At 43.5% G+C, this 26,430-nt stretch overlaps 1 protein-coding gene and 1 non-coding gene across 19 annotated transcripts in view; one reads left to right on the top strand and one right to left on the bottom strand.

Annotated features, from left to right (window-relative positions):
- KANSL3 (KAT8 regulatory NSL complex subunit 3) overlaps positions 1-26,430 on the top strand; it is a 74,979-nt gene that overhangs the window by 1,705 nt on the left and 46,844 nt on the right. For 11 of the 18 annotated variants that reach the window (XR_009496307.1, XR_009496308.1, XM_059891540.1 and 8 more), the window contains exons 1-5: positions 3,721-3,762; positions 4,779-5,043; positions 9,837-10,007; positions 18,380-18,470; positions 18,620-18,805. Coding sequence is in view for 16 of the 18 variants with exons in the window: in XM_059891540.1 (XP_059747523.1) it covers positions 4,829-5,043; positions 9,837-10,007; positions 18,380-18,470; positions 18,620-18,805 (663 nt within the window). In the remaining 2 variants the exon portion in view is untranslated. 18 annotated transcript variants of the gene reach the window in all.
- Positions 23,855-23,961, bottom strand: LOC112448954 (U6 spliceosomal RNA). Its single transcript, XR_003037403.1, has one exon. It is a non-coding gene; the product is annotated as a U6 spliceosomal RNA (small nuclear RNA).

The following is a 26,430-nucleotide window of genomic DNA, read 5'->3' as shown; positions in this document are numbered from 1 at the left end:
ATAATATTAACCTCTCTATCTCTAGTATATTTAAATAACATCTCTTGAATTTTTCACTTTAAGAGATTATCTACCAAGTCAGTTCTTTTACATCATCTTTCACTCCTTTCCCATCTCCCAGCTTCTCTCTCCCAAACTTTCCAACTCATCACTTTTAGACTTTATCTACCCTGGAGGAGGGCATGGCAACCCACTCCAGTATTCCTGCCTGGAGAATTCCATAAACAGAGGAGCCTAGCGGGCTAACATACAGTCCATGGGGTCACAAAGACTCAGAAACAACTGACTTGCCAGGCAGGCACTGTTGTTTATCTGCATATTTAACTTATATGCAGAGTACACCATGAGAAACGCTGGACTGGATGAAGAAGCACAAGCTGGAATCAAGATTGCCGGGAGAAATATCAATAACCTCAGATATGCAGATGACACCACCCTTATGGCACAAAGTGAAGAAGAACTGAAGAGCTTCTTGATGAAAGTGAAAGAGGAGAGTGAAAAAGTTGGCTTAAAACTCAACATTCAGAAAACTAAGATCATGGCGTCTGGTCCCATCACTTTATGGCCAATAGACGGGGAAACAGTGACAGACTTTATTTTTTTAGGCTCCAAAATCATTGCAGATCACAATGACTGTAGCCGTGAAATTAAAAGATGCTTGCTTCCTGGAAGAAAAGTTATGACCAACCTAGACAGCATATTGAAAAGCAGAGACATTACTTTGCCAACAAAGGTCTGTCTAGTCAAAGCTATGGTTTTTCCAGTAATCATGTATGGATGTGAAAGTTGGACTATAAAGAAAGCTGAGCACTGAAGAATTGATGCTTTTGAACTGTGGTGTTGGAGAAGACTCTTGAGAGTCCCTTGGACAGCAAGGAGATCCAACCAGTCCATCCTAAAGGAAATCAGTCCTGAATATTCATTGGAAGGGCTGATGCTGAAGATGATAATCCAATACTTTGGCCACCTGAAGAACTGACTCATCTGAAAAGACCCTGATGCTGGGAAAGATTGAAGGTAGAGGAGAAGGGGATGACAGAGGATGAGATGGTTGGATGGCATCACCGACTCAATGGACATGAGCTTGAGTAAACTCCGGGAGTTGGTGATAGACAGGGAGGCCTGGTGTGCTGCAGTCCATGGGGTTGCAGAGTCGGACACGACTGAGCGACTGAACTGAACTGTTTATCACACACGATGACAGGTTTATTACACCTGCCTTTCCTGCAACCTATTTGCATTCATATCTCATTTGGGGGCTAAATCTATACTGTATTCAGTGTTTTCTTTTTATGATGATGCATCTTTTTCACCGGGCTTTCTGGTGGCACAGAGGTAAAGAATCTGCCTGCCAGTGCAGGAGACTCAAGAGAGGCAGGTTCAATCCCTGGGTGGGGAAGCTCCCCTGGAGTGGGGCATGGCAACTCACTCCAGTATTCTTGCCGGGAGTATTCCATGGACAGAGGAACCTGGCGGGCTACAGTCCATGGGGTTGCAAAGAGATGGACACCACTGAAGCAACGAAGTACAACCACGAAGTCTAATCTCTGCCTTGAGGGCAGCACTGCCCCGCTTTAACTTCTTAAGGGTAGGGCCATCTTGACACATCTTTGCAGAGACCAGCAAGCAGCACTCCACAAATTATTTATTTTTAATAGTTTTTTTTTTTTTTTTAGAGCAGTTTTAGGCTCAGAGCAACTTTTAATTTTTACATGTATTTTTATTGTGGCTGTTTCTTGAGTAAATTCTTTTTTTTTTTTTTTTTTTAATTTAAGTATTGTTGCTTTACAGTATTGTGTTAGTTTCAGGCATGCAGCATAAGGAGTAAATTCCTAAGGAACACAACCTGGTAGGTAAGGGATGAGCTTTGTGGAGTGGAAAGTAGGTTGTCCTGCCTCCCAGCCCTGGCCAGGCAACCTACAAAACAACAGTGGGGGACAGCGAGAATAGGGGCCGCAGGAGCCAGCCTCCTCCCTCACCCTCACTTTCCCTGCTGAAGATGCAAGAACCAATGCTCCGGACCCTGTGCTGTCTGCAGGCAAGGCCTGCATGCGTTCTCAATTCAGTTCAGTTCAGTAGCTCAGTCGTGCGATCCCATGAACTGCAGCACATCAGCCTTCCCTGTCCATTACCAACTCCTGGAGCTTACTCAAACGCATGTCCACTGAGTCTGTGATGCCATACAACCATCTCCTCCTCTGTCCTCCCCTTCTCCTCCTGATTGGCTAGTTGGATCCCCCTGCAGTCTAAGGGACTCTCAAGAGTCTTCTCCAGCACCACAGTCCAAAAGCATCAATTCTTCGGTGCTCAGCCTCCTTTATAGTCCAACTCTCATGTCCATACATGGCTACTCCAAAAACATAACTTTGATTAGACAGACCTTTGTTGGCAAAGTAATGTCTCTGCTTTTTAATAAACTATCTAGGTTGGTCATAACTTTTCTTCCAAGGAGCAAGCATCTTTTAATTTCATGGCTACAGTCACCATCTGCAGTGATTTGGGAGCCCAACAAAAAGTCTCTCACTGTTTCCATTGTTTCCCCATCTATTGGCCATGAAGTGATGGGACCACATGCCATGATCTTAGTTTTCTGAACGTTGAGTTTTAAGCCAACATTTTCACTCTCCTCTTTCACTTTCATCAAGAGGCTCTTTAGTTCTTCTTTCTGCCATAAGGGTGGTGTCATCTGCATATTTGAGGTTATTGATAATTCTCCCGGCAGTCTTGATTCCAGCTTGTGCTTCATCCAGCCCAGCATTTTGCATGATGTACTCTCATATAAGTTAAGTAAGTAGGGTGACAACATATAGCCTTGACATACTCCTTTCCTGATTTGGAACCAGTCTGTTGTTCCATGTCCAGTTCTAACTGTTGCTTCTTGATCTGAATACAGATTTCTCAGGAGGGAGGTAAGGTGGTCTGGTAATTCCCATCTTTTGAAGAATTTCCCACAGTTTGTTGTGATCCACACAGTCAAAGGCTTGGCATAGTCAATAAAGCAGAAGTAGAGGTTCCCTTGGAGAAGGCAATGGCAACCAACTCCAGTACTCTTGCCTGGAAAATCCCATGGAGGGAGAAGCCTGGAAGGCTGCAGTCCATGGGATCGCTGAGGGTTGGACACGACTTAGTGACTTCATTTTCACTTTTCACTTTCATGCATTGGAGAAGGAAATGGCAACCCATTCCAGTGTTCTTGCCTGGAGAATCCCAGGGACGGGGGAGCCTGGTGGGCTGCCGTCTATGGGGTCACACAGGGTCGGACACGACTGAAGTGACTTAGCAGCAGCAGCAGCAGCAGCAGAGGTTCCCTTGGAGAAGGCAATGGCAACCCACTCCAGTACTCTTGCCTGGAAAATCCCATGGGCGTTGGAGCCTGGTGGGTTGCAGTCCATGGGGTTGCGAAGAGTCGGACACGACTCAGCGACTTCACTTTCACTTTTCACTTTCATGCATTGGAGAAGGAAATGGCAACCCACTCCAGTGTTCTTGCCTGGAGAATCCCAGGGACGGGGGAGCCTGGTGGGCTGCCGTTTATGGGGTCGCACAGAGTCTGACACTACTGAAACGACTTAGAAGCAGCAGCAGCAGAGGTTCCCTTGCAGCTGCATCGTTTCCGGGTTTTGCGGCTCACCGCCCCTCCCTTCCCAGCTGGAATCCACTTCCGCGTTTTTCTCTGTGCCCTGGGCGCCAGGGCGTGGAGGCGGTAGCGCGCACGCGCACAGGGATCCGGCCCGGGCCGAGCGCGCGGCCGGACGATTGCGGGTGAGGGAGAGTCGGCCCTGGCCGGGATGGCGGGCCTGAGGGGTCGTGGTCCGGGTCGGAGCGGGCAGGGGGTCTCGGCTAGGATCTCCCGGCTCCCGGGGCATGCGGGGGCCGGGCGCTAGAGCCCGGGTCCTGGCGATCTGGGTCGGACGATCGTGTAGGGCCGGGGGCGGGCTCGGGCCGCCGTGACGCGGGCGCTCAGCCGGGCCGGGGCGGGCGGGAGGCGGGTGCGAGGCGGCTCCTCGTCGCGAACTCTCGGTGACCTTGGCCAAGTCACTCCATCCCCTTGAGCCGGCGCCTGCGTCTGTGAAGTGCGAATTATGAGCTCTGCCTGCCTGCTGGAGCGGTTTTGAGGCTCGGGGGCGGGTCCCCAGAGGGTACCTGGGGTAGAGGGCGGTTCCCCGGGGACCACCCGGGCCTTGGGTGAGGGAGAGGGGCCTTCCCGGCGTAGCATTTTGTTACAGGCTTTGGGGAGGACCGCTCATCTGTAGATTTTTAAAACTCCAGAGCATTATGAAGTAGTTACAAAACTTGTTTAACACAAAGAAGAGAGGTCAGGGCTTCCCCGAGGCCCACGTTGCGCAACTGTTTGAGCAATGCTCACGCTCCGGCTCAGTGAGAATGGTTCGCAGCCGTCAAGACCCTTAGCTGTGGAATTAGTACTATTTGTGATTCCTCTTGTTTGGCAAAACCCGTTGCGCCCACCTGGGAAATTGTGGCGCTGGCCAAGCAAGTGTGGTATCTGTCCACGTGAGGCAGTCCTCCAGCTTCCCAATGGGCCGAATTGTAGAGACTGAGGATGAAGGGGCGCCATAGCCATTTTGGGTGGTGGAGTGGGATCCCAGGAACCCTCCCGATGCGGGCAAGGGTCTGCAGTGTGACAGATACTATGTAATTATATAATACTCAACTGCCAATGGTAGAAAGTCACTAAAATAAGAAGCCTATTAAGATGTTCTAGGTTGGAAGAAATTCAGAGCATTTGAATTGACTTGAGCTGAAACTTTTCACCGCAGGTGACTAGCATGCAGATAACCATTCTCTGACCTGCTGCCCCTCTTCTGACATGGCCCACCGCGGTGGGGAGAGGGACTTCCAGACTTCAGCGCGGCGCATGGGCACCTCTTTGCTCTTCCAGCTCTCGGTGCATGAGCGGGAACTGGACCTGGTGTTTCTGGATCACAGCTATGCTAAGCCGTGGAGTGCCCACCCGGATGCCAGTAGTGCCCGCCCCACCCGCATGCTCTTTGTTACTCCTCGGAGGCAGCACGAAAGTACCATGTGAGTTTGGCCTTCTCTCCTATGGGCTGCGGTCACCCTAACTGGGCAGTAATCAGTTGGGGATTAAAGTGGATTTTATTGTGGGAGATTAGGGGTGGGGTGGGATGTTTAATTCAGCATCCTTCTTAACCATCCTGAGGATGTCAGGCCTCTTGATGAACATCTGGATTCAAGACATCTAATGAGTTAGGAAGGCAGGATGTTCAAAGGAAAGCAAACAGCTGATTGCATTTAGGATAAGAGGACTTGTGTGGAAAGAGGAATTGAAGATGATTATTTAAACGGAAGAAAAAGATGGAAGAGTTGACTTTTAAAAATTGTCACATAGGATTAGACTCATTCCTAAAATAGCCCAGTGTTCTGGCTCCAACACTGGCCTTTTTATGGTAATTTGTGTTTTTTTCCCCCTCCATTCACCTGCAAAGCTTAGGAGCACATGCCCAAGACTTTTCTTTCCCTCTTGTTATGGAACTGTCACCATGGGTTGATCTTAATCCTTCTTAGATCTGGTTATATTTTCAGCTCGCCTACATAATAGGGTCAGGAATTTTTTCATAAACTTACCATGTAATATGTGGTACAGTTACATTTGGCCTGTGCAAACTTGTTTAGCAATTCGTTTGAGCTTTAAGGCATTCTGATTACCTTGGAACACAAGATGTTTCAAGATTTAGTGATATATTCTATTTTGATGATAAAATCACGCCCTTAATAATTTTATAAACTTTTTTGGGGAGGAGTTTGTTTTTGTTTGTCTCAATCTGACCTCTAGCACAGGTTTTAGGTTTGCTGGAAAACAGAGATCTTGTGCTTTGCTTCTTTTGATCCACCAGTGAGGGTTAATGAGCTAGAAGTGCCATGACATGTGTGTTTAACACATGTAGAATAGTGGTGGTTTTTATTTCATTTCCCAGCGAGAGCCTCATTTTGTTGACCTATTTTGTATGTACAGGTCGCAGGATCTGTAATTTTAGAGAATAATTGAGCATAATCCTGATGCTTCTGATCAAGGGCATCACTGAAGAGCTCTTTTAAATAGAATTGCAAGTCTCTCTCTTAGTTATGTAATAGCTTCTTGCAAACATTGAAACTCCTGTATTTAAATCTCATGATTATTTTCTTAAAGTGAGATTTTGTGGACTTGGTCATTTCAGTACTCAGAAAATTACTTCCTCTTACAGACTAGCTCCATATATGGGCCCTGTAAGTGGGAGTTTGGTGTATTTTAGGAGCTCTTTTTAGGCCACTGGATCTGGAAGGTGGTTGCAATGGGGTTGTAAGTGGGAGCTAGGGGAGAAGCTGGCAGGGGCTACCTCATGTAGGAATTTGATTCTCAGAGTTGGTGAGAAGTCATTGAAGGATTTTAAGCTAGAGATTGAGTTTATATTTAAAAAGATCACTTTGAATTTTTGTTGAATAGATGATAGTGCTGAAGTGGAATAGATAAGACCTGGCTAGGAGACCATTGCAGAGTGGTCAGGGTCAGAGATCATGAGCCTTGATGGGACAGGCATATTACAAGTGGGGAAAAAGGGATGGCCTTGAGGTGTATTTCTTGGGTAGATCCAACATGACCTGCTGTATTGAGTTGGCAAGAGTGGCCAGGATTAAGGGGAAAGGAAGAGAGGATGATTCTCATGTTTCTGGCTCAGTAGTGCCATTAGTTGGGAGGGACCCCGAGAATATAGGGTTGGAATTGTGACACCAGGACTTCTTTTTCAGGCATACATCTAAGTACCTTGCCCAAAGTCTGGTCCACAAAAGATAATCAGCTCTTTCACCCACCACCAAATCCAGCTGTACATTATTTCACTTCATTTTATAGTGGTATAATTATTCTAGCCATTGGGAATGTATATAGTAGCATCAAAAAGTTAAAGTGACATTTGCTAGATCGCCAGTAGACCGGTGTGATTGACATCATATTTTGGGTGACAGAGTTATTGGACTGAAAAACACAGCACTAGGATTTCATTAACATTTTATTTATTTTTTTCATTAATGTTTTAAAATACAAAAGATCTTTCTTTCAGGTATCCACTTGTGTTTGTTTCTGTTGTGGGCTCCTTACAGAGTGAGTAAGCTGAGGTGTCTGTCTGCGTTGCCAGCGATCTGTCTTAGACAGTCATGGGCTTTTACAGCATATCATTAGCTATCAGTTGACTTGGTAAGGAAAGGAAAATTTGTATAAATAATTTAGAACTTTAGACCAACGTTGCCTGATAGACTCTCTGTAGTAACAGAAATGTTCTGTACCTGCTTCCTCTAATATGGTAGCCTTAGGTAGACATTTTTTTTTTTTTCCCTTGGAGAGAAAAAGAAATGCAAAAAGGCAAAATGGTTGTCTGAGGAGGCCTTACAAATAGCTGTGAAAAGAAGAGAAGCGAAAGGCAAAGGAGAAAAGGAAAGATATACTGATTTGAATGCAGAGTTCCAGAGAATAGCAAGAGGAGATAAGAACGCCTTCCTCAGTAATCAATGCAAAGAAATAGAGGAGAACAATAGAATGGGAAAAGACTAGAAATCTCTTCAAGAAAATTAGAAATACGAAGAGAACATTTCACGCAAAGATGGGCACAGTAAAGGACAGAAATGGTATGGACCTAACAGAAGCAGAAGATATCAAGAAGAGGTGGAAAGAATACATAGAAGAACTGTACAAAAAAGATCTTCATGACCCAGGTATCATGATGGTGTGATCACTCACCTAGAGCCAGACATCCTGGAATGTGAAGTCAAGTGGGCCTTAGGAAGCATCACTACGAACAGAGCTAGTGGAGGTGATGGAATTCCAACTGAACTCTTTCAAATCCGAAAAGATGATGCTTTGAAAGTGCTGCACTCAATATGCCAGCAAATTTGGAAAACTCAGCAGTGGCCACAGGACTGGAAAAGGTCAGTTTTCATTCCAATCCCAAAGAAAGGCAATGCCCAAGAATGCTCAAACTACCGCACAGTTGCACTCATCTCACACACTAGCAAAGTAATGCTCAAAATTCTCCAAGCCAGGCTTCAACAGTACATGAACTGTGAACTTCAGATGTTCAAGCTGGATTCAGAAAAGACAGAGGAACCAGAGATCAAATTGCAAGCATCCATTGGATCATCGAAAAAGCAAGAGAGTTCCAGAGAAACATCTGCTGCTGCTTTATTGACTATGCCAAAGCCTTGTGAGCCTTTGGATCACAACAAACTGGAAAATTTTTAAGGAGATGGGAATACCAGACCACCTGATCTGCTTCCTGAAAAACCTGTATGCAGGTCAAGAAGCAACAGTTAGAACTGAACATGGAACAACAGACTGGTTCCAAATCAGGAAAGGAGTATGTCAAGGCTGTATGTTGTCACCCTACTTATTTAACTTACATGCAGAGTACATCATGAGAAATGCTGGGCTGGATGAAGCACAAGCTGGAATCAAGATTGCTGGGAGAAATATCAATAACCTCAAATATGCAGATGACACCACCCTTATGGCAGAAAGCGAAGAACTAAAGAGCCTCTTGATGAAAGTGAAAGAGGAGAGTGAAAATGTTGGCTTAAAACTCAACATTCAGAAAACTAAGATCATGGCATGTGGTCCCATCACTTCATGGCCAATAGATGGGGAAACAGTGGAAACAGTGAGAAACTTTATTTTCTTGGGCTCCAGTGTCACTGCAGATCATGGTGACTGTAGCCATGAAATTAAAAGATGCTTGCTCCTTGGAAGAAAAGTTATGACCAACCTAGATAGTTTATTAAAAAGCAGAGACATTACTTTGCCAACAAAGGTCTGTCTAATCAAAGTTATGGTTTTTCCACTAGTCATGTGTGGATGTGAAAGTTGGAATATAAAGTAAGCTGAGCACCGAAGAATTGATGCTTTTGGACTGTGGTGTTGGAGAAGACTCTTCAGAGTCCCTTGGACTGCACTAAGATCCAACTAGTCAATCCTAAAGGAAATCAGTCCTGAATATTCATTGGAGGGACTGATGCTGAAGCTGAAGCTCCATTACGTTGGCCATCTGATGCAAAGAACCGACTCATTTGAAAAGACTCTCATGCTGGGAAAGATTGAAGGCAGAGGAGAAGGGGATGACAGAGGATGAGATGGTTGGATGGCATCACCAACTCAGTGGACATTAGTTTGCATCAACTCCAGGAGTTGGTGATGGACAGGGAGGCCTGGTGTGCTATAGTCCATGGGGTTGCAAAGAGTCGGACACGACTTAGTAACTGAACTGAACTGAGGCAGACATGTCTGTTGAGCTCTTGAAATATGGCTTGTGTGACTGAGGAAATGAATTTTTTATTTTATTTGTTAGTAAGTTAAACATTTGCATGTGGCTTATAGCTACCTTATTGAAAAGCACCTTTAGGCAATCAACTGTATGCTTATGGAATATACTTGTCTTTTAAAAAAATAACTCTTTGTCAGTTTTACATAAGCTCATTTAAAACAACTTTGTGTTTCCCCTTCATATACCAGCATGTCACAGAGATCTAGATACATGTGGGAAAGGTAACTTTGGATCATAGTTTTCTGTGGACATAGTGTGCTTATGCATACTTTAAAGCTGATTAAGGACTTTTCGGGTGGTCCAGTGGTTAAGACTCTACCCTCCCAGTGCAGGGGCCACAAGTTCTATCCCTGGCAAGGAGTTAAGATCCCACAAGCTGCTTGGTGCAGCCAAAAAAAATAAATAGATAAAAAGCTGATTATATTGAGACAGTTTTGGCAATGGGACAATCATTAAATACTCATGTTGTTTGAAATATGTGTGGCTGGTCCTATTTCCTCATTTTTACAGTGAATCAGATGTCCCAATAGACGTGGAGACAGTCATATCCACCCCTGTGCCGCTCTACGACAATCAGAAGGCACGCAGTGTGATGAATGAGTGTGAACGGCACGTCATCTTCGCCAGGACCGATGCGGATGCCCCTCCCCCGCCAGAGGACTGGGAGGAGCATGTCAACAGGTAGGTTGCTTCTGAGAGGACTGGGCACTGCAGGGTTCATGGTCAGTGCATTGTGAATATCTTACATCGTTGTCATTGAAACATATTTTTAGGAGTTTATTTCATTTGCAGCCATAGGAGTCAGAATGTTCTCCTGTCTTTGTAACTCTCAGCTCATTCTGCAGTGGGCTCCCTGGGAGGAGAGCTTGTGTGTCCGCCATCTTTGCATCCCTGACACCTCGGACATTGCCTGGCACATAGTAGGCAAGTAGTAAGTGTTAACTGAATGTATAAATGAGTCAAATTTGATAGGTGTGACTTGCTCTGTAGTGTATATAGTACACGTTATGATACGGGAGTTAGCCAGACCACCAAAAAAAATTAAATGTCCGTTTGTATGATACTGTGCTTATAGTGTCTATAACTAGGATACTGTGCTTATAGTGTCTATAACTAGGACAGTGAAAATGTTTTGGAGTCATATGAAAGGCTAATAGATGTTTGACTTGAGTGACTTTTAAAGATAGATTTGTAGTCTGTGGTTTTGGGGGAGCACCTCAGCCTGTTTTCATGAGTTTGCTGGCTGGTTTTGCTCTCTCATATCCTACTCACCCAGGGACTCAGCATTCCTCTTTAGGTCATTTCGTTGTTGTTTGCTTGGCAAACATTTATTTATCTTGTATTTGTTGCATAAAACTTTATGAAAGTAAAATTTACGTAGCATACAATTCACTTATATAATATGTACAACCAGTGATTTTTAGTATATTCATCACTGCAGTCAATTTGATGAACGTTTTCCTCACCCTCAAAAGAAACTCCTTACCCATTAACGGTCAATTCCCATTTCCTCCCAACCCCTCCAACCCCTGGCAACCACAGTCTACTTTTTGTCTCTCTAAACTTAACCTTTTCGAAACATTTCATAGAATCATACAGAACATGGTCTTCTGTGACTGGATTCTTTCACATAGCATAATGTTTTCAGGATTCATCCATGTTGAAGCATGTGTCAGTAGTTCATTTCTTTATAATGAACTTTATTCCTTTATAATATTATTCATCCTGAATAATATTCACAGTACGGAAGTGCCGCCTTTTGTTTATCCATTGATCTGTCGATGGATATTTGGGTTGCTAATGCTTTTTTGGCTACTGTATATGAATAATGTCACTATGAATATTCATTTACTTTTTTTGTGTGGACATACATTTTCATTTCTCTTGAATATATACCTAAGAGTGGAATTGCTGTGTCGTATGATACTCTGAGGAATCTTCAGGTTCTTCTCCAAAAGGACTGCATCATTTTGCATTCCCACCGGCAGCGTATGAGGGTTCCAGTTTCTGCACATCTTTGCCAACATTTGTTTTTCATCTGTCTTTTTCTTCTTAGGACCATTCTAGCGAGTGTGAAATGACATCTCATTGTGGTTTTAATTTACATTTCCCTCATGGCTCTCTCTGTATGTATTTATCTCCTAAGGGAATGTTAAGGTCTTTACATCAGAAGTTGGAAAGTAGTAAACTTGTCATAATGTTGGAGGGTTCTTACTTAATGGAGGAAAAAGAAGTAATTTGGTAGGAAGAAGGGCAGGAAATTTCGAGGCTCGTTGGAATGGTTCATGAGTTTGGTTGGAAGCAGGGAATGAGCTTGAGCTGGTGTGCTTGTGTGATCAGGTGGTGGCTGGTGAAGGTGGAGCGGTTCTGCACCCTGGTTGAAGATCTCGTGGAGAGGTTCTTCGGGGTCTTGAATTGGAATTAGTCTTGTGCCCTAAGAAGGGGAAATGGTCTCTAGAGCTTCAGATAAAGAGGAAAATCGATGTGAATGAAGATCAACTACTAGAATATTGCTGGGGTCAATGAGTTCAGCAAAATTGTTTATCACCATTGTTATAGTTAATAACCCTGAAGATACTGACAATGGTGGTAACGAAAAAGAACTCACAGTTGTCGAGCGCTTTCTAGGTGCCAGGCATTGTACCAAGTGCTTCACATGCGTTATCTCTTTTAAACCTCACAACTCCCCTAGGCATATCCCTTCTTTATCTGTATTTTAAAAATGAAGAAGCTAAACTCAGTAAGTTGAAGAAACCTTAGGAAGTCGTGGAGCAGGGGTTTGTTCAGAGCACGCCGTCTGACTCTGGAGCCCAGTGCTGTCAGCTGCTGTACCTTTTCTTTAAGGGCAGTGGAAAGAGCCCAGTGATGGCTGCACAAGGTGACTTCACACAGATATGTGTCCCCATTGTGTTATTGGTTGCCTTGTCCTCAGTCTGCAGTTTCAGAAACTGCATAGCAGAATTGCATGAATTTTTCTATCGGTTCACCCTTGGTCATGGGCAAAGGGTTTTGGGTGCACTCGTCATGCTTACCAAAGTCATCAGAGACTTAATAATATGCGTGAATGCAAGTTTCTTAATTTATAAGGAGAAATACAGCTGCAGGGCAGACGAGATACTGGGGCAGCCTGGCCCAGAGCCCTGATGCTCAGTGGGAGAGTCTGGGAAGCTGTTCTCTTCCAGAAGTGGGTGGCTAGTAGACCATCTGCACAGGGGGTGCCCTCCTCCAACACGGTAGCTGGATGACAGGGAGGCCAAGGCACACCTTCACCTGCCCAGTCCTACAGAAAAACACTGACAGGCTCTACGCTTTGGCTCCTCTTTCTCCATGTGGACCTCCATACCTGTGTTATGCCATTGCCACAGATTGATATGATTAATTAGTGCTCAGTTTATCTCAGATTATTTGTTTTTTAGTGTCTGATGAGATTTTGGAGGCGTCCTTCTCTCATTAGCAACAGGCTTACATCTTCAGGTACGTCACTATTGCACACAGCTGATTTTATTATTTGATGATACTTACTGGCTTCAGTCTCAGAGGTCACCATTCTTATGACCTTGTCCCCAAATTCTGGATCTGTAGCCTGTTTGAAGGTTGTGGTTAGTTCTCTCTGCTCTGATTATAATTATCTGTTGCCATTCTTTCACTTGATTTTATTGTTAAATTGCTGCTTCTTTTCTTCCGTGTATAAAATCATGTAAAATTACAGTTTGCTACATCAAGAACTCATATAGGACAGATCCCTAGAAATGTATTTTTCCTCAGAGAGATGACTGATCTCTCTATCAGGGAGTCAGAAACGTACTTTTCTTTTTTAGTGCCCCATTTTGCCCTCCTGAATTATTTCAGTAGCAGATAGCTTCAGATCACTTCTTTTTTTTTTTTTTGTCTGAGCCACGCAACATCAGGATCTTACTTCCCCAACCAGGGATCAAGCTCATGCCCCCTGCACTGGGAGCACAGAGTCCTAACTACTGGACCACCAGGGAAGTCCCCAGATAACTTGCGATATTTAGAAAATGCATCCCCCCACCCCAGCTGACTCTTGGGTTCTCTAGGAATGCCTGATATTCCATGAAACATGATTTTAAATATCCCTTTCTTCTTGATTTAATTGTCTAGATCAGGGGTTGGCAAACTATGGCCTGTGCGCCAAATCCAGCCCATTGCTTGTTTTTCTATGACCCATGAGCTAAGAATGGATTTTACATTTTGAATGATTGAAAAAAAATCAAAAGAAGACACAAGAAATTCAAAATTCAGGGTACATAAACACAGTGTTATTGGAACACAGTCACGCCCACTCATTTAGGTATTGTCTGTGGCTGCTTTTGCACTACAATTGTGGACTGAAATAGTTGTGACGGAAACTCTAAAATATTTAGTATCCAGTCCACTATATAGAAAAAGTCTGCTGACTCCTGGTCTAGATTTGTGTCTGCATGCCAAAATCGTGTGACTTGGTGAACTTTTGAAAATTAATATATATTTGCAGGTATGGTGATGTTTCCCAAAGAAGTTGGACCAGCTTTTTTCCCCCAGATGTTTGTCAGATATCAAGTTTAATTAGATGCACAGCTTTTCAGACATGTAACAAAATACTCCTGACATATGGTACTTCAGGGCCTTGCTCAAATGGATTCAAGGACATTGCCAGCATTTCAGTAAAAGCATCTAGTGTCCTGCGATAGCAGATTGTCTATCTTAGAAATCAGAACTTCTGAATTCAATTAAAAAATATTCTCCTTTTCTGAATTTGCTCTAATTGTATCTCTCAGTATTGTATGTATAATATCTATGTGTTAATCTCAGACAGATGTTTGAAATTTTGATTCAAGACCTTTGAGTTGTTTATTTTCCCTCCCTCTTTCCCCATCATTCCTCTTCCTTTCTCCTGGTGTTTAAGCAAAGAATTTTATGATCTGAAAAAGTAAGTGTGACCTTTTTCTTCTCTCTGATGTTCTTTGTTTCTCTCTGCTTGACTTCTGGTTAAAAAAAAACTCTTTAGACATTTTAATATTGAATTAGTGTCAGAGAAAGAATTATCTTTGAAAATATCAGGCTCTTCTAGGACTGGTGTGACTTTGGCTGCTTTGGATAAGAGAAGCCAGAAATCAGAATGTCATTCGGTTTCAGTGGGAGTGTGGAGAACATAAAATTGTCTGATCTCATCTAAGCAATGGAGAGAAGACATTTTTGTACCCATGAAAATTGAATAGGTTTAGATGGGGGAGTGTATTGACTCACCACAGTTCCCATCAGCTGTTTGACTGTTTAGACTTGTATCTAAAATTCTGTCTCCTGTTTTTAAATTTTTCCTTAATTATATCTTTTGCATACTCTTAATCTTCGGTTAGATCATTTTTTTCTGCCCATTTAATTTTCTAGCCTCCCACGAAGCTCACAAAATACAGAGAATATGTTTCAGTTCTTGGAATCACTTTGTTATATATCCAGCAACTAAGTTCAATCCTAAGAACTTTTTCTGGGGGTTTTAGACTTGTGGTTTTTCAATTTAATTTCAGCTGTCAGTGGTGTATGGTAGTAATTTCTAAATAGCTTTCTAGTCCCCCTCCCATTTTTGTTCACATCATTTTCCTTGCTCCCATCATTTTGGGTTTCAGAATAAATACAGGGTAAGAAAAACAAATAGAGAAAACATCCTGTTGTATGATAAAGAACAAGATAATTTTGGAAATGCTGTCGGTACCTCGTAAGTAAAAATTATATACACCTCATTCTCTTTCCTTGGGATTAGGGTTTGCAACCTGATTGATAGGCTTTGAGAAAGCTCAAGAGATCATTGAACATAAAGAAATTGTATTCGTTGTTTAACCTGTTTGATTATCACTGAGCAGCATTGCTGGGGTTAAGGGCTCAGTCGCTCTGTCTTGTCTGACTCTTTTGTGACCCCGTGGACTGTACCTGCCGGGCTGCTCTGTCCGTGGGATTTTCCAGGCAAGAATACTGGAGTGGGGTGCCATGAGCACCTCCAGGGGTAAGGCTGCAGTGTAACACTGCTTTCAAGGTTTTACAGGTGCTTTTACATATTATTCACACAGAACGGGAAGTTCTAAAATTCTAAAATTTTAACACGGGTCTTTCATTTCCACTTCAAGAGATTTATCCTGCAGAGAGATTTGCATGACCATGTGAAGATGCAGAGAGATATGTATATGAGTGTACTGGGGAGAGGTGGGGTTGTCACTGTGACTGTTTATATTAGTAATAAAAGGGACAGAACCTCAGTGCCCACCAGTAGGGTAGAACCAGTCATTAAAAGCAAGGAAGTTTATTAATAAGGAAGTATCCTTGTATCTCCAGAGAGCTTTTTATAGCTACTTGTGGACATCCTTTGTCTCCTCCGACCACCACCAAAACCCAGGCCCAGCAAAGAATCACTATGCATAAGAGAAGTGCTACTCATGTTAGTGTGTAATACATTTAAATAATGTAAAGGAAGATAAGATTATGAGCCAGCGGACCGGTGATGCTAGTTCACACAAGCCTTCCTGGTCCCAAGGTATCCTGAGCCCCAGCCTTGAGTAAAAGCTTCTACTCCCCCATCTTCCAAGTCCAGAATCTCTCTGAATATCAAACCACAGCAAAAACTGGCTAGATATTGATGAAGTACCAGAAGTTAAGCCAGGAGAGCTGTGGGAAGATAAGAAAACGTCAAGAAACCTGAGATGGCTGCTGGAACCCCACAAGAGGTTATGAAAGGATGAGTGGCTTTGGAGGTTGAGACGGGCGTTAGCTGTGGCAACAAAAGCTACTAAAGACAGAGGGCACTTCTGAAGAGAAAGTTCTGTGACCGTGGACTTGGGCTGCTGTCATAGAACTTTTACTCCCATCAGTAATCGTAGCCTGAGTTTTATAGATAATCTTGTCCATCTCTTTTGCAGTCAAGGAGACTAAAGGTACACAGCCAGCTCCTGGCTCATAGCTAGTGTTTTCCTGGACTTTGTGACTGTGGTAAGTTGTAAAACTGGAGACGTAACGTGGTAGATGGAGATTGTATTTTATAGAAGGAAAGGAAGTTGGGCTGTTATTTCCTCCTTTCTGGAGGGTATTTACTCTTTTCAAGGATAGTGAGATGATGGTTGAAGTTGGAAGCAATGTTCTTGTGGTCCAGGCACCCTGATCTGGTGAAGGGCTCTATGTACAGTTGCCCCACATGATGTATCAGTGTTGCGCTGCTCCTCAGGACCTGGGCACCTCCTGTGGTAGGGAGTGCGAGGGTTTAAATTTGTTCTCCGCTGTTCACAGGGTTTAGAGTGCAGTGTGTGTACAGCTCCTCTGTGTCTTTATTCAGCAGATGGTTAAAGTCCCTGCTCTGTGTCAGACACTTTTAAAACAGACAGAAATCTTTGCCGTCTTGGCCTGTACATTCTAGCAGAGGGAGACAAACCAAACATAAATAAAACGGATAGAATGTGAGATGGGGGTAGGGAATCCCGAGGTGAGAGTCTTGTGTTGGCAGTTTTAAGTAGGGGTGAGTCGGGGGAACCCTTAGTAGAAGGTGACATCTGAGCAAGAACCTGGCAGTTGGAGAGGGAGCCACTGTTTCAGGCGGAGGGAGTGGGTGGCTAGGGCCCAGTCTGTGCGGCAGGAGCATGCAGGGTGCATGAGGAGAAAAGGGAAGGGGCGATGCAGGGAAGCATAGTAAGCTGGGGGCTGTCGTGGAGGATGAAGTTGGAGAGCCAGGGGGTCCACACAGCCCATGGCAAGGACTTTGACTCTCAGCTGACTTAAATGGGCTTGGTTTGCAGTTGTCACAGTCCTACTTACTTCATCCCAACTGATGTGGAGTGCTACCTTGATGTCATTCCAGGCTCTCATTTGGGTCTGGCATCCACCTAAATTTTTAAAATGAGATTTAATCACCACTTTATTTTTATGGCAGGGAGAGCCGGTAAACAAATACTGGAATAAATCGGGCATCTTCTGTTACGTTTTTCTTGGTATCTGTAGGAAGATTACTGGCCAGAGTTGGAGTCTCAGAGTAATTAAGGTTGTCAGGAGTGGGGTGGAGAGGGTAAAGCTTTAGTCAGCTCCACGCTGCTGTGCGGCGTTTCATGAGGTTGGGACGAGCAATAGGGTAGGCTTCTAATAGCAGGGAATTTATAGCTGAGTTGGAGGAAGAACCATAAAGCCTCCCATGAGCGAGGTCAAAGTGCACCAACCAGGGCTGTGCCCTGGATGCACAGCACTGACTTCCAGGGGGCAGCTGTGGTATGGCAGAAACAACGTGAAGCAGCTATCCTCCGACTAAAGGTGAGTTAGAAATACATAACCTATTTAAACATTTTACAAAGTAAATTTGTTAGTTGTGGGATATACAGAAAAAACATGGAGAAAGAAGGAAGGTTAATGAGGGGTGGATTATTTAGGAGTGGGAGACCAGCCACTTGGTTTTGTTGTATTTTTGTCCCTGACACTGATGTAAGTAGGCCTCTTATCTTAGTGTGAGGTTTTAGTGCGCTAAATGCTTCCTCATCCTGTCTACCTTTTTTGAGTAACTTGTGAGATTCAGATATGTCTGTGCAGTGCTGCCTTGCTTTTGTTTACTAATGGATTATTTTAGCTGTTAGGTAATTAATGAGCTTTGCTAGTACCACAAAGGCATAATTCCTGGTGGCTCAGCAGTAAAGAATCTGTCTGCCAATGCAGGAGACACAGGTTCAATCCCTGGGTTGGGAAGAGCCCCTGGAGAAGGAAATGGCAACCCACTCCAGTATTCTTAACTGGAAAATCCTATGGACAGAGGAGCCTGACAGGCTACAGAGTTGGACATGACTGAGCGACTGAACACCAAACAGCAAAGCCCCACAAAGACTTGTCGCATGTGTATTAACACATGTGCTGAGGTGCTTCGCTGGCAGGACTGGGCCCGGAATCTGGGTGTTGTGCTTTAGCTTGGTACTCAGCTACTTGGAGTTACAGTGTTTCACAATGGGAACAAAAATCATGACATGATCTTCTTTGCAGTGAACTGGTGCAGGGAGCGTCCCCAGGGTTTGACTCTTAATTCCTCAGAGTGTCTCTTACAGGACTGGCTGGACCCTGGCCCAGAACAAGCTATTCAACAAGATCCTCAAAGCCCTGCAGTCTGACCGGCTCGCCCGCTTGGCCAATGAAGGGGTAAGACTCCAGAAATCTGCCCCCAGCGGGCCTCCCTAGCTCAGGCCTCTCTGACTGGCTCACTTGTTGGGCGCTACCCCCCACCATCCCCCAACCCCAGTTGCTAACAAGGTGACCCTCAGACTTTGCCCTCTACTTCCACCGTTCAGGCTTGTAATGAACCCGTGCTGCGTCGTGTCGCTGTGGACAAGTGTGCGAGGAGAGTGCGGCAGGCTCTGGCAAGTGTGAGCTGGGACACCAAGCTGATCCAGTGGCTGCACACCACCCTGGTGGAAACCCTGAGTCTGCCCATGCTGGCAGCCTACCTGGATGCTCTGCAGACGCTGAAAGGGAAGGTAAGGCTGGGATGGGTGTCTGCCCTGTCCTGGGGTAGCCAGCCTCTGCTGTGGGTTCAGGAAACGGGACTGGGCCGGGTCATTGCCTGGTCAGTCTGGAGGACGTGACTGAAGCTAATGTGCTTGCTCTTAAAAATAGGAGACATGGTGTCATTTCACGTTCTCATTCGGCATAAATGTCTTCAGCCCTCCTGTCTCTAGGATGAGGTGTGGCGCCCCCAAACCAGAGAACATGTTTAGCCTCTACAGCCCTGCAACTTGTGGTTTGAGGTGAGGTGAGAAAGGAGAAGACAGATGAAGGGTTTACCAGGGTGAAGTGTTGAGAGAGGAGTGAGAAGCAGATACCCACGGAGCTGAGAGTGGGGTGGGGCAGGGAAGGTGTTCAGAGCCAGGAGCACAGGGCCGACGCCTCAGTCTCTGCTGATTGTGACAAGCCTTCAGTAGCAGCACTCTGACTTATATCATGCTTTATAGAGCGCCGTTGCCTTTCCCCACTTCCTTGCTGGGACAGTGCTGCAGTCACGCTGTTTTCCTTGGTGACTCTGGTTTACTGTGGGTGTAGTTGGACTGTTCAGTGTGATGGAGTACTGGTTCTGGACACAGACCGCCTGGCTGATCCTTTCATCACTAATTAGCTGTGTAATCTTGGGTTAACACCTCAGTTTCCTCATCTCTAAAAAATGGCTGATTATAATAATACCTGCCTAGGATTTTTGTGATAATTTGTTAATCTGGATAGAATGCTTGGCACAAAGTTTGGCACATAGGAAACCCAGGGTAACTGTTCGTGATTTATAAGTGGTACCATTATATTTAGTGTGTTTTGCTCCAGCATGGCCTCAGATAACTTGGATTAATTCAGTTTTTTACTTTTGTGGGTTTTTTTCTCCTTTGCAAGCAGCTGGCCAGCAACTTTCCCCAGCCATATTCCCCAAATTTCCAGACTTACTGTTTCCTATCTGTTTGTAAGTTGAAGGATGCTGAGTTTGTTTGAAAGCAGAAGAAGACTGGTTTAGCTTCTGGAAATAAAACTCAGGACTAGATGCATTAATAAAATGCATGGTAGGAATTTGACATTAATTTGTACGTTCTGCCTTTGGAAAGAGAACAGCATTAGTGAATCTACTCTAGGGGACCAGTGTAGTCATGCCCAGAGTCCACATCCCTGCTTCTCTTTGTGTGCCCAGTATGCCTTGGAGGTCTTTTTCCTCATAATGAAGTTGGCACTGCTTTCCAACTGAAGTTATTGTCTGGATGTTCCCAACAAATACATGTTTCGTGTCTCCAGTGTGCCGGGTGTTGGGATGAGCAAAACAAATTCTGTCTCCTCTGATGGAGCTGATTTTCTAGTGGAGAAAGAGGCAAATGAAAAGATGGCCCCAGACTTCCCCCTGTGCTGCTCCTCTGCAGTGGTCACCCTGGCTCAAGTGTGAACAGGGGGCAGCAAGGGCACAGGGTGGGTAAGGGGCCAAGACAGGCCCCTGCCAGAGAGCAGTGGCCTGTAGTCGAGCATTTCCACTGCTCTCTACAGCATTCTGCCTGTGGAAAGAGAACAGCGTTGGTGAGTCTGCTCTGGGGGACCAGTGAAGTGGTGCCCAGAGTCCACTTCTCAGTTTTTCTTTGCATGCCCAGTATGCCTGGGAGGTCATTTCCCTCAATGAAGTTGGCACTGCCTTCCAACTGAAGTTATTGTCTGGGTGTTCCAAAGTGAATGAAGTAGTGTTCAGGTTTATTGAGCATCACGGGCCACGGGCGGTACCCCACAGGTGTGCACGGTGCGTGCTGCTGAGTCACAGTGTGGGTTAGCTGGGACGGCAGAGGAAGCGCAGTTAGCGGGGGCCCAGACTACAAGGTGCTGATCTGCTCAGTGGTAGCTCTCCCATCAGGCTCTTGTTTTCCCATGACTGTTAGAGTCACAACAAATATTTAAGTTGTTCCCCAAACTTCTAATGTACCAGCTGGATGGAATTGTCAGTGAATGGGGTCACGCTCTAGGCCCAGTTACTTTCACCATCAGACCTGTTGTAAAGGGAGCAGAGAAGGTATGGGCCCCATCCTCTTCACTGTCTGCTCAGAGTGATCCTGTGCTGGAGAGAGTAGGGATGCTTGGTCTGCCTAGCTTCACTCAGGCAAAGGAGTCTAAGTGTTCTATATTTACAAAAAAGCGAGTTTCAAGGCTTTGTCATTTCAGAGGTGTACTCTGCTATGTGTGTGTGTGTGTGTGTGTGCACGCGTGCTGTGTGCTCAGTCATGTCTGATTCTGCGATCTCATGGGCTGTAGCCTGCCAGGCTTCTCCAGGCAAGAATGCTGGAGTGGGTTGCCATTTCCTACTCCAGGAGATCTTCCTGACCCAGGGATGGAAGCTGCATCTCTTGCAGTGGCAGGTGGATTCTCTACCACTGAGCCATGGGGAAACTGCCAGATAAAAGTTTTTAAAATCTAATATTCAGTCAGATCCTCTACCTCTAGGTGTTGAGTGGCTCACAGTGACAAAATATCAATTAGTTTTAAAGAAACACCCGGTTTAGGGTGAAGATCCTTTACAATTTGACACTGTCCTTTGTTACTGCTGCTGCTGCTGCTGCTAAGTCTCTTCAGTTGTGTCCGATTCTGTGCAACCCCATAGACGGCAGCCCATCAGGCTTCCCCGTCCCTGGGATTCTCCAGGCAAGAGTACTGGAGTGGGGTGCCATTGCCTTCTCCTTTGTTACTAGCCTCTCCTATTTCCTTACTTGAATTCTTGACTTCAGGCCTTCTGTGCCTAGAGTGAGCCCTGGACTTTCTTGTTTATATCTGGTGTCTGTTTAGAAAGCTTTTCCCTGTCTTCTGTTGGAATTGTTCAGAGTGCATCTCACTTCGCATGCTGAATCTGCACTTCCCTCTTCTCTGCTGGATGGTTCGGGTCACAGCAGTGAGGCTTCTGTTTCTTTACGGCACTTCCCAGCCCCTCCTCTCTGGTGATTTGTATGCTCGCCTTCGTAGATTGTAGATTAAACTCCTTTGCAGTCAGCACTAGCCTGGTGCCTTGTAACAGCAGTGTTGCATAAATGTTTGTTTCCTGAGTTAAACTGAGACAGCCTCATGGTTAAATATTCTCATTTTTTGTGCAGAGCTCTTTTTGTTTTTTTTTTTTTCCCTTTTTTTATTTTATTTTATTTTTAAACTTTACATAATTGTATTAGTTTTGCCAAATATCAAAATGAATCCACCGCAGGCATACATGTGTTCCCCTTCCTGAACCCTCCTCCCTCCTCCCTCCCCATACCATCCCTCTGGGTCGTCCCAGTGCACCAGCCCCAAGCATCCAGTATCGCGCATCGAACCTGGACTGGCAACACGTTTCTTACAGGATATTCTACATGTTTCAATGTCACTCTCCCAAATCTTCCCACCCTCTCCCTCTCCCACAGAGTCCATAAGACTGTTCTATACATCAGTGTCTCTTTTGCTGTCTCGTACACCGGGTTATTGTTACCATCTTTCTAAATTCCATACATATGCGTTAGTATACTGTATTTATGTTTTTCCTTCTGGCTTACTTCACTCTGTATAATAGGCTCCAGTTTCATCCACCTCATTAGAACTGATTCAAATGTATTCTTTTTAATGGCTGAGTAATACTCCATTGTGTATATGTACCACAGCTTTCTTATCCATTCATCGGCTGATGGACATCTAGGTTGCTTCCATGTCCTGGCTATTATAAACAGTGCTGCGATGAACATTGGGGTACACGTGTCTCTTTCCCTTCTGGTTTCCTCAGTGTGTATGCCCAGCAATGGGATTGCTGGATCATAAGGCAGTTTTATTTCCAGTCTTTTAAGAAATCTCCACACTGTTCTCCATAGTGGCTGTACTAGTTTGCATTCCCACCAACAATGTAAGAGGGTTCCCTTTTCTCCACACCCTCTCCAGCATTTATTATTTGTAGACTTTTGGATCGCAGCCATTCTGACTGGTGTGAAATGGTACCTCATAGTGGTTTTGATTTGTATTTCTCTGATAATGAGTGCTGTTGAGCATCTTTTCATGTGTTTGTTAGCCATCTGTATGTCTTCTTTGGAGAAATGTCTGTTTAGTTCTTTGGCCCATTTTTTGATTGGGTCATTTATTTTTCTGGAGTTGAGCTGTAGGAGTTGCTTGTATATTTTTGAGATTAGTTGTTTGTCAGTTGCTTCATTTGCTATTATTTTCTCCCATTCTGAAGGCTGTCTTTTCACCTTGCTAATAGTTTCCTTTGATGTGCAGAAGCTTTTAAGGTTAATTAGGTCCCATTTGTTTATTTTTGCTTTTATTTCCAATATTCTGGGAGGTGGGTCATAGAGGATCCTGCTATGATGTATGTCAGAGAGTGTTTTGCCTATGTTCTCCTCTAGGAGTTTTATAGTTTCTGGTCTTACGTTTAGATCTTTAATCCATTTTGAGTTTATTTTTGTGTATGGTGTTAGAAAGTGGTCTAGTTTCATTCTTTTACACGTGGTTGACCAGATTTCCCAGCACCACTTGTTAAAGAGATTGTCTTTAATCCATTGTATATTCTTGCCTCCTTTGTCAAAGATAAGGTGTCCATATGTGCATGGATTTATCTCTGGGCTTTCTATTTTATTCCATTGATCTATATTTCTGTCTTTGTGCCAGTACCATACTGTCTTAATAACTGTGGCTTTGTAATAGAGCCTGAAGTCAGGTAGGTTGATTCCTCCAGTTCCATTCTTCTTTCTCAAGATCGCTTTGGCTATTCGAGGTTTTTTGTTTTTCCATACAAATTGTGAAATTATTTGTTCTAGCTCTGTGAAGAATACTGTTGGTAGCTTGATAGGGATTGCATTGAATCTATAAATTGCTTTGGGTAGTATACTCATTTTCACTATATTGATTCTTCCAATCCATGAACATGGTATATTTCTCCATCTATTAGTGTCCTCTTTGATTTCTTTCACCAGTGTTTTATAGTTTTCTATATATAGGTCTTTAGTTTCTTTAGGTAGATATATTCCTAAGTATTTTATTCTTTCCGTTGCAATGGTGAATGGAATTGTTTCCTTAATAAAAATATGGAACGCTTCATGAATTTGCGTGTCATCCTTGCGCAGGGGCCATGCTAATCTTCTCTGTATCGTTCCAATTTTAGTATATGTGCTGCCGAAGCGAGCACCAGAGCTCTTTTTAGTCTTGCTCTTTTAAAATTAAGAACACTGTCCTTTCTTGTCATTTCCAGGAATAACTTATCTTCTTGTGCTATCTTCAAACTTTTAATTTTAATTAAAATATAACTGACATATAGGATTTCCCTGTTGGCTCAGATGGTAAAGAGCCTGCCTGCAATGCAGTGTTCCCCTGGGTCAGGTAGATCCCTTGGAGAAGGAAATGGCAACACACTCCAGTATTCTTGCCTGGAGAATTCCATGGGCAGAGGAGCCTGGCGGGCCACAGTCCATGAAATCGCTAAGAGTCGGACACAGCTGAGTGACTAACACACATACACACATACAAGTGACGTTTATTGACAAGTATACAATATGTTTCAATATTTGTATGTATGGTAAAATGATTACCACAGTAAGTCTAGTTAACATTTGTCACTGTATGTAAAGAAATTTTTTTTCTTCTGATGAGCATTTTTAAGATTTATTCTTATAGTAGCTTTCAAATATGGAGTATAGTATTATTAACTATAGTCATCATGCTGTATGTTACATCCCTTGACTTTATTTATTTCATTCTTTTTGATCCCTTTTACCGATTTAACTAATCTCCCATCCCATCCCTCTGACAACCAACAGTCTGTTTGTATCTATGAGTTTGGTTTTTGTTTTGTTTTTCCATATCCCAGATACACATTAGATCATTTGATGTTTGTCTTTTCCATCTGACTTACTTCACTTGGCACAGTGCCCTCAGGGTCCATCCATGCTTTTGTACATGGCAAGATTTCCTTTTTATGGCTGCATAATATTCTGTTGTATACATATTTCCACATTTTCTTTACCCATTCATCTATCAGTGGGCACTTACGTTGTTTTCATATCTTGCCTATTGTAAATAATGCTACAGTGAATATGGCGGTGCATATATCTTTTTGAGTTGGTGTTTTTGTTTTCTTTAGGTAAATACCCGGAATTGGAATTCCTGGATTATGTGGTAGTTCTGTTTTTAATTTTAGGAGGAATGTCTATTAGTGTTTTTCATAAAAGTTGTACCAGTTTACATTCTCACCAAAATGTATAAGGGTTTCCTTTTCTGCACATCCTTGCCAGCATTTGTTAATGCCTGTCTCTTTTGATAATAGCTACTCTAACAGGTGTGAGATGACATCTCATTGTGGTTTTGGTTTGTATCTCCCTGATGCTTAGTAATGTGGAGCATGTTTTCATGTATAGTGTATAAGGTCTGTATATCTTCTTTGGAAAAATGTCTATTCCAATCTCCCACTTGTTAATCACATTGTCTTATTGGTGTTGAGTTGCATGAGTTCTTTGTGTGTTTTGGATATTAACCCCTTATCAGATACATGACTTGAAAATGTTTTCTCCCCTTCAGTAAGTTGCCTTTCCCTTTTGTTGATGTTTTCCTTTGTTTTGCAGGAGCTTTTTAGTTTGTAGTTCCATGTGTTTATTTTTGCTATTGCTGCCTTCGCCTTTGGTGTCAGATCCAAAAAAATATTGCCAAGACTGACATCAAGGAGCTTACTGCCTATGTTCTCTTGTAGAAGTTTTATGGTTTCAGATCTTCATTCAGAATCTTTAATCCATTCTGAGTTAATTGTATAAGGTAATACGATGGTCCAGTTCATTCTTTTGCATGTAGCTATCCAGTTTTCTCAACGCCATTTATTGGAGAGCCTGTCCTTTCCCTGCTGTGTGTTCTTGGCTCCTTTGTCATAAATTAGTTGACCGTACATGCTGAGTTTATCTCTGGACTCACTGTTCTCTTCCGTTCTCCTGGGCGTCCGTTTTTGTGCCTGTGCCATACTGTTTTGATTACTGTAACTTTGTCAGATAGTTAGAATCAAGAAGCATGATGCCTCTAGCTTTGTTCCTTCTACTTAAGATTGTTTTGACTATTTGGGGCCTTTTGTGGGTCCATACAAATTTTAGGATAATTTGTTCTATTTCTGTGAAAAATGCCATTGGAATTTTGATAGGGATTGCATTGAATTTGTATAGTATATTGCTTTTTGGGTAGAATGGACATTTTAACAATATTAATTCTTCCGGTCTGTGAGCATAGAATATCTCCATTTATTTGTATCTTATTCAGTTTCTTCAGTTAATGTCTTACAGTTTTCAGATAAGATGTTCTCATTCCTTTTACCTCCTTAGTTAAATTTAACCTGGGAAGCCCTAGTTAAATTTATTCCTAGCTATTTAATTCTTTTTGAAGCATTGTAAATGAGCATATTTTCTCAATTTCTCCACTATTATTTAGAAATGCAACAGATTTTTGTATATTGATTTTGTATCCTGCAAATTCACTGAATTCATGTATTCTAATGGTTTTTTTGGTGTCTAGGGTTTGCTGTGTGTAATATGATGTCATCTGCACATCTGTAGTTTCACTTCTTCCTTTCTAATTTGAATGCCTTTTAGTTCTGTTTCTTGCCTGATTGCTCTAGCTAGGACTT

This window comes from Bos taurus, chromosome 11 (genome assembly GCF_002263795.3).
Source record: "Bos taurus isolate L1 Dominette 01449 registration number 42190680 breed Hereford chromosome 11, ARS-UCD2.0, whole genome shotgun sequence".
Classification (NCBI taxonomy): domain Eukaryota; kingdom Metazoa; phylum Chordata; class Mammalia; order Artiodactyla; family Bovidae; genus Bos; species Bos taurus.
The sequence above is the reverse complement of the archived record's forward strand: the minus strand, read 5'-3'. Positions and strand labels throughout refer to the sequence as shown.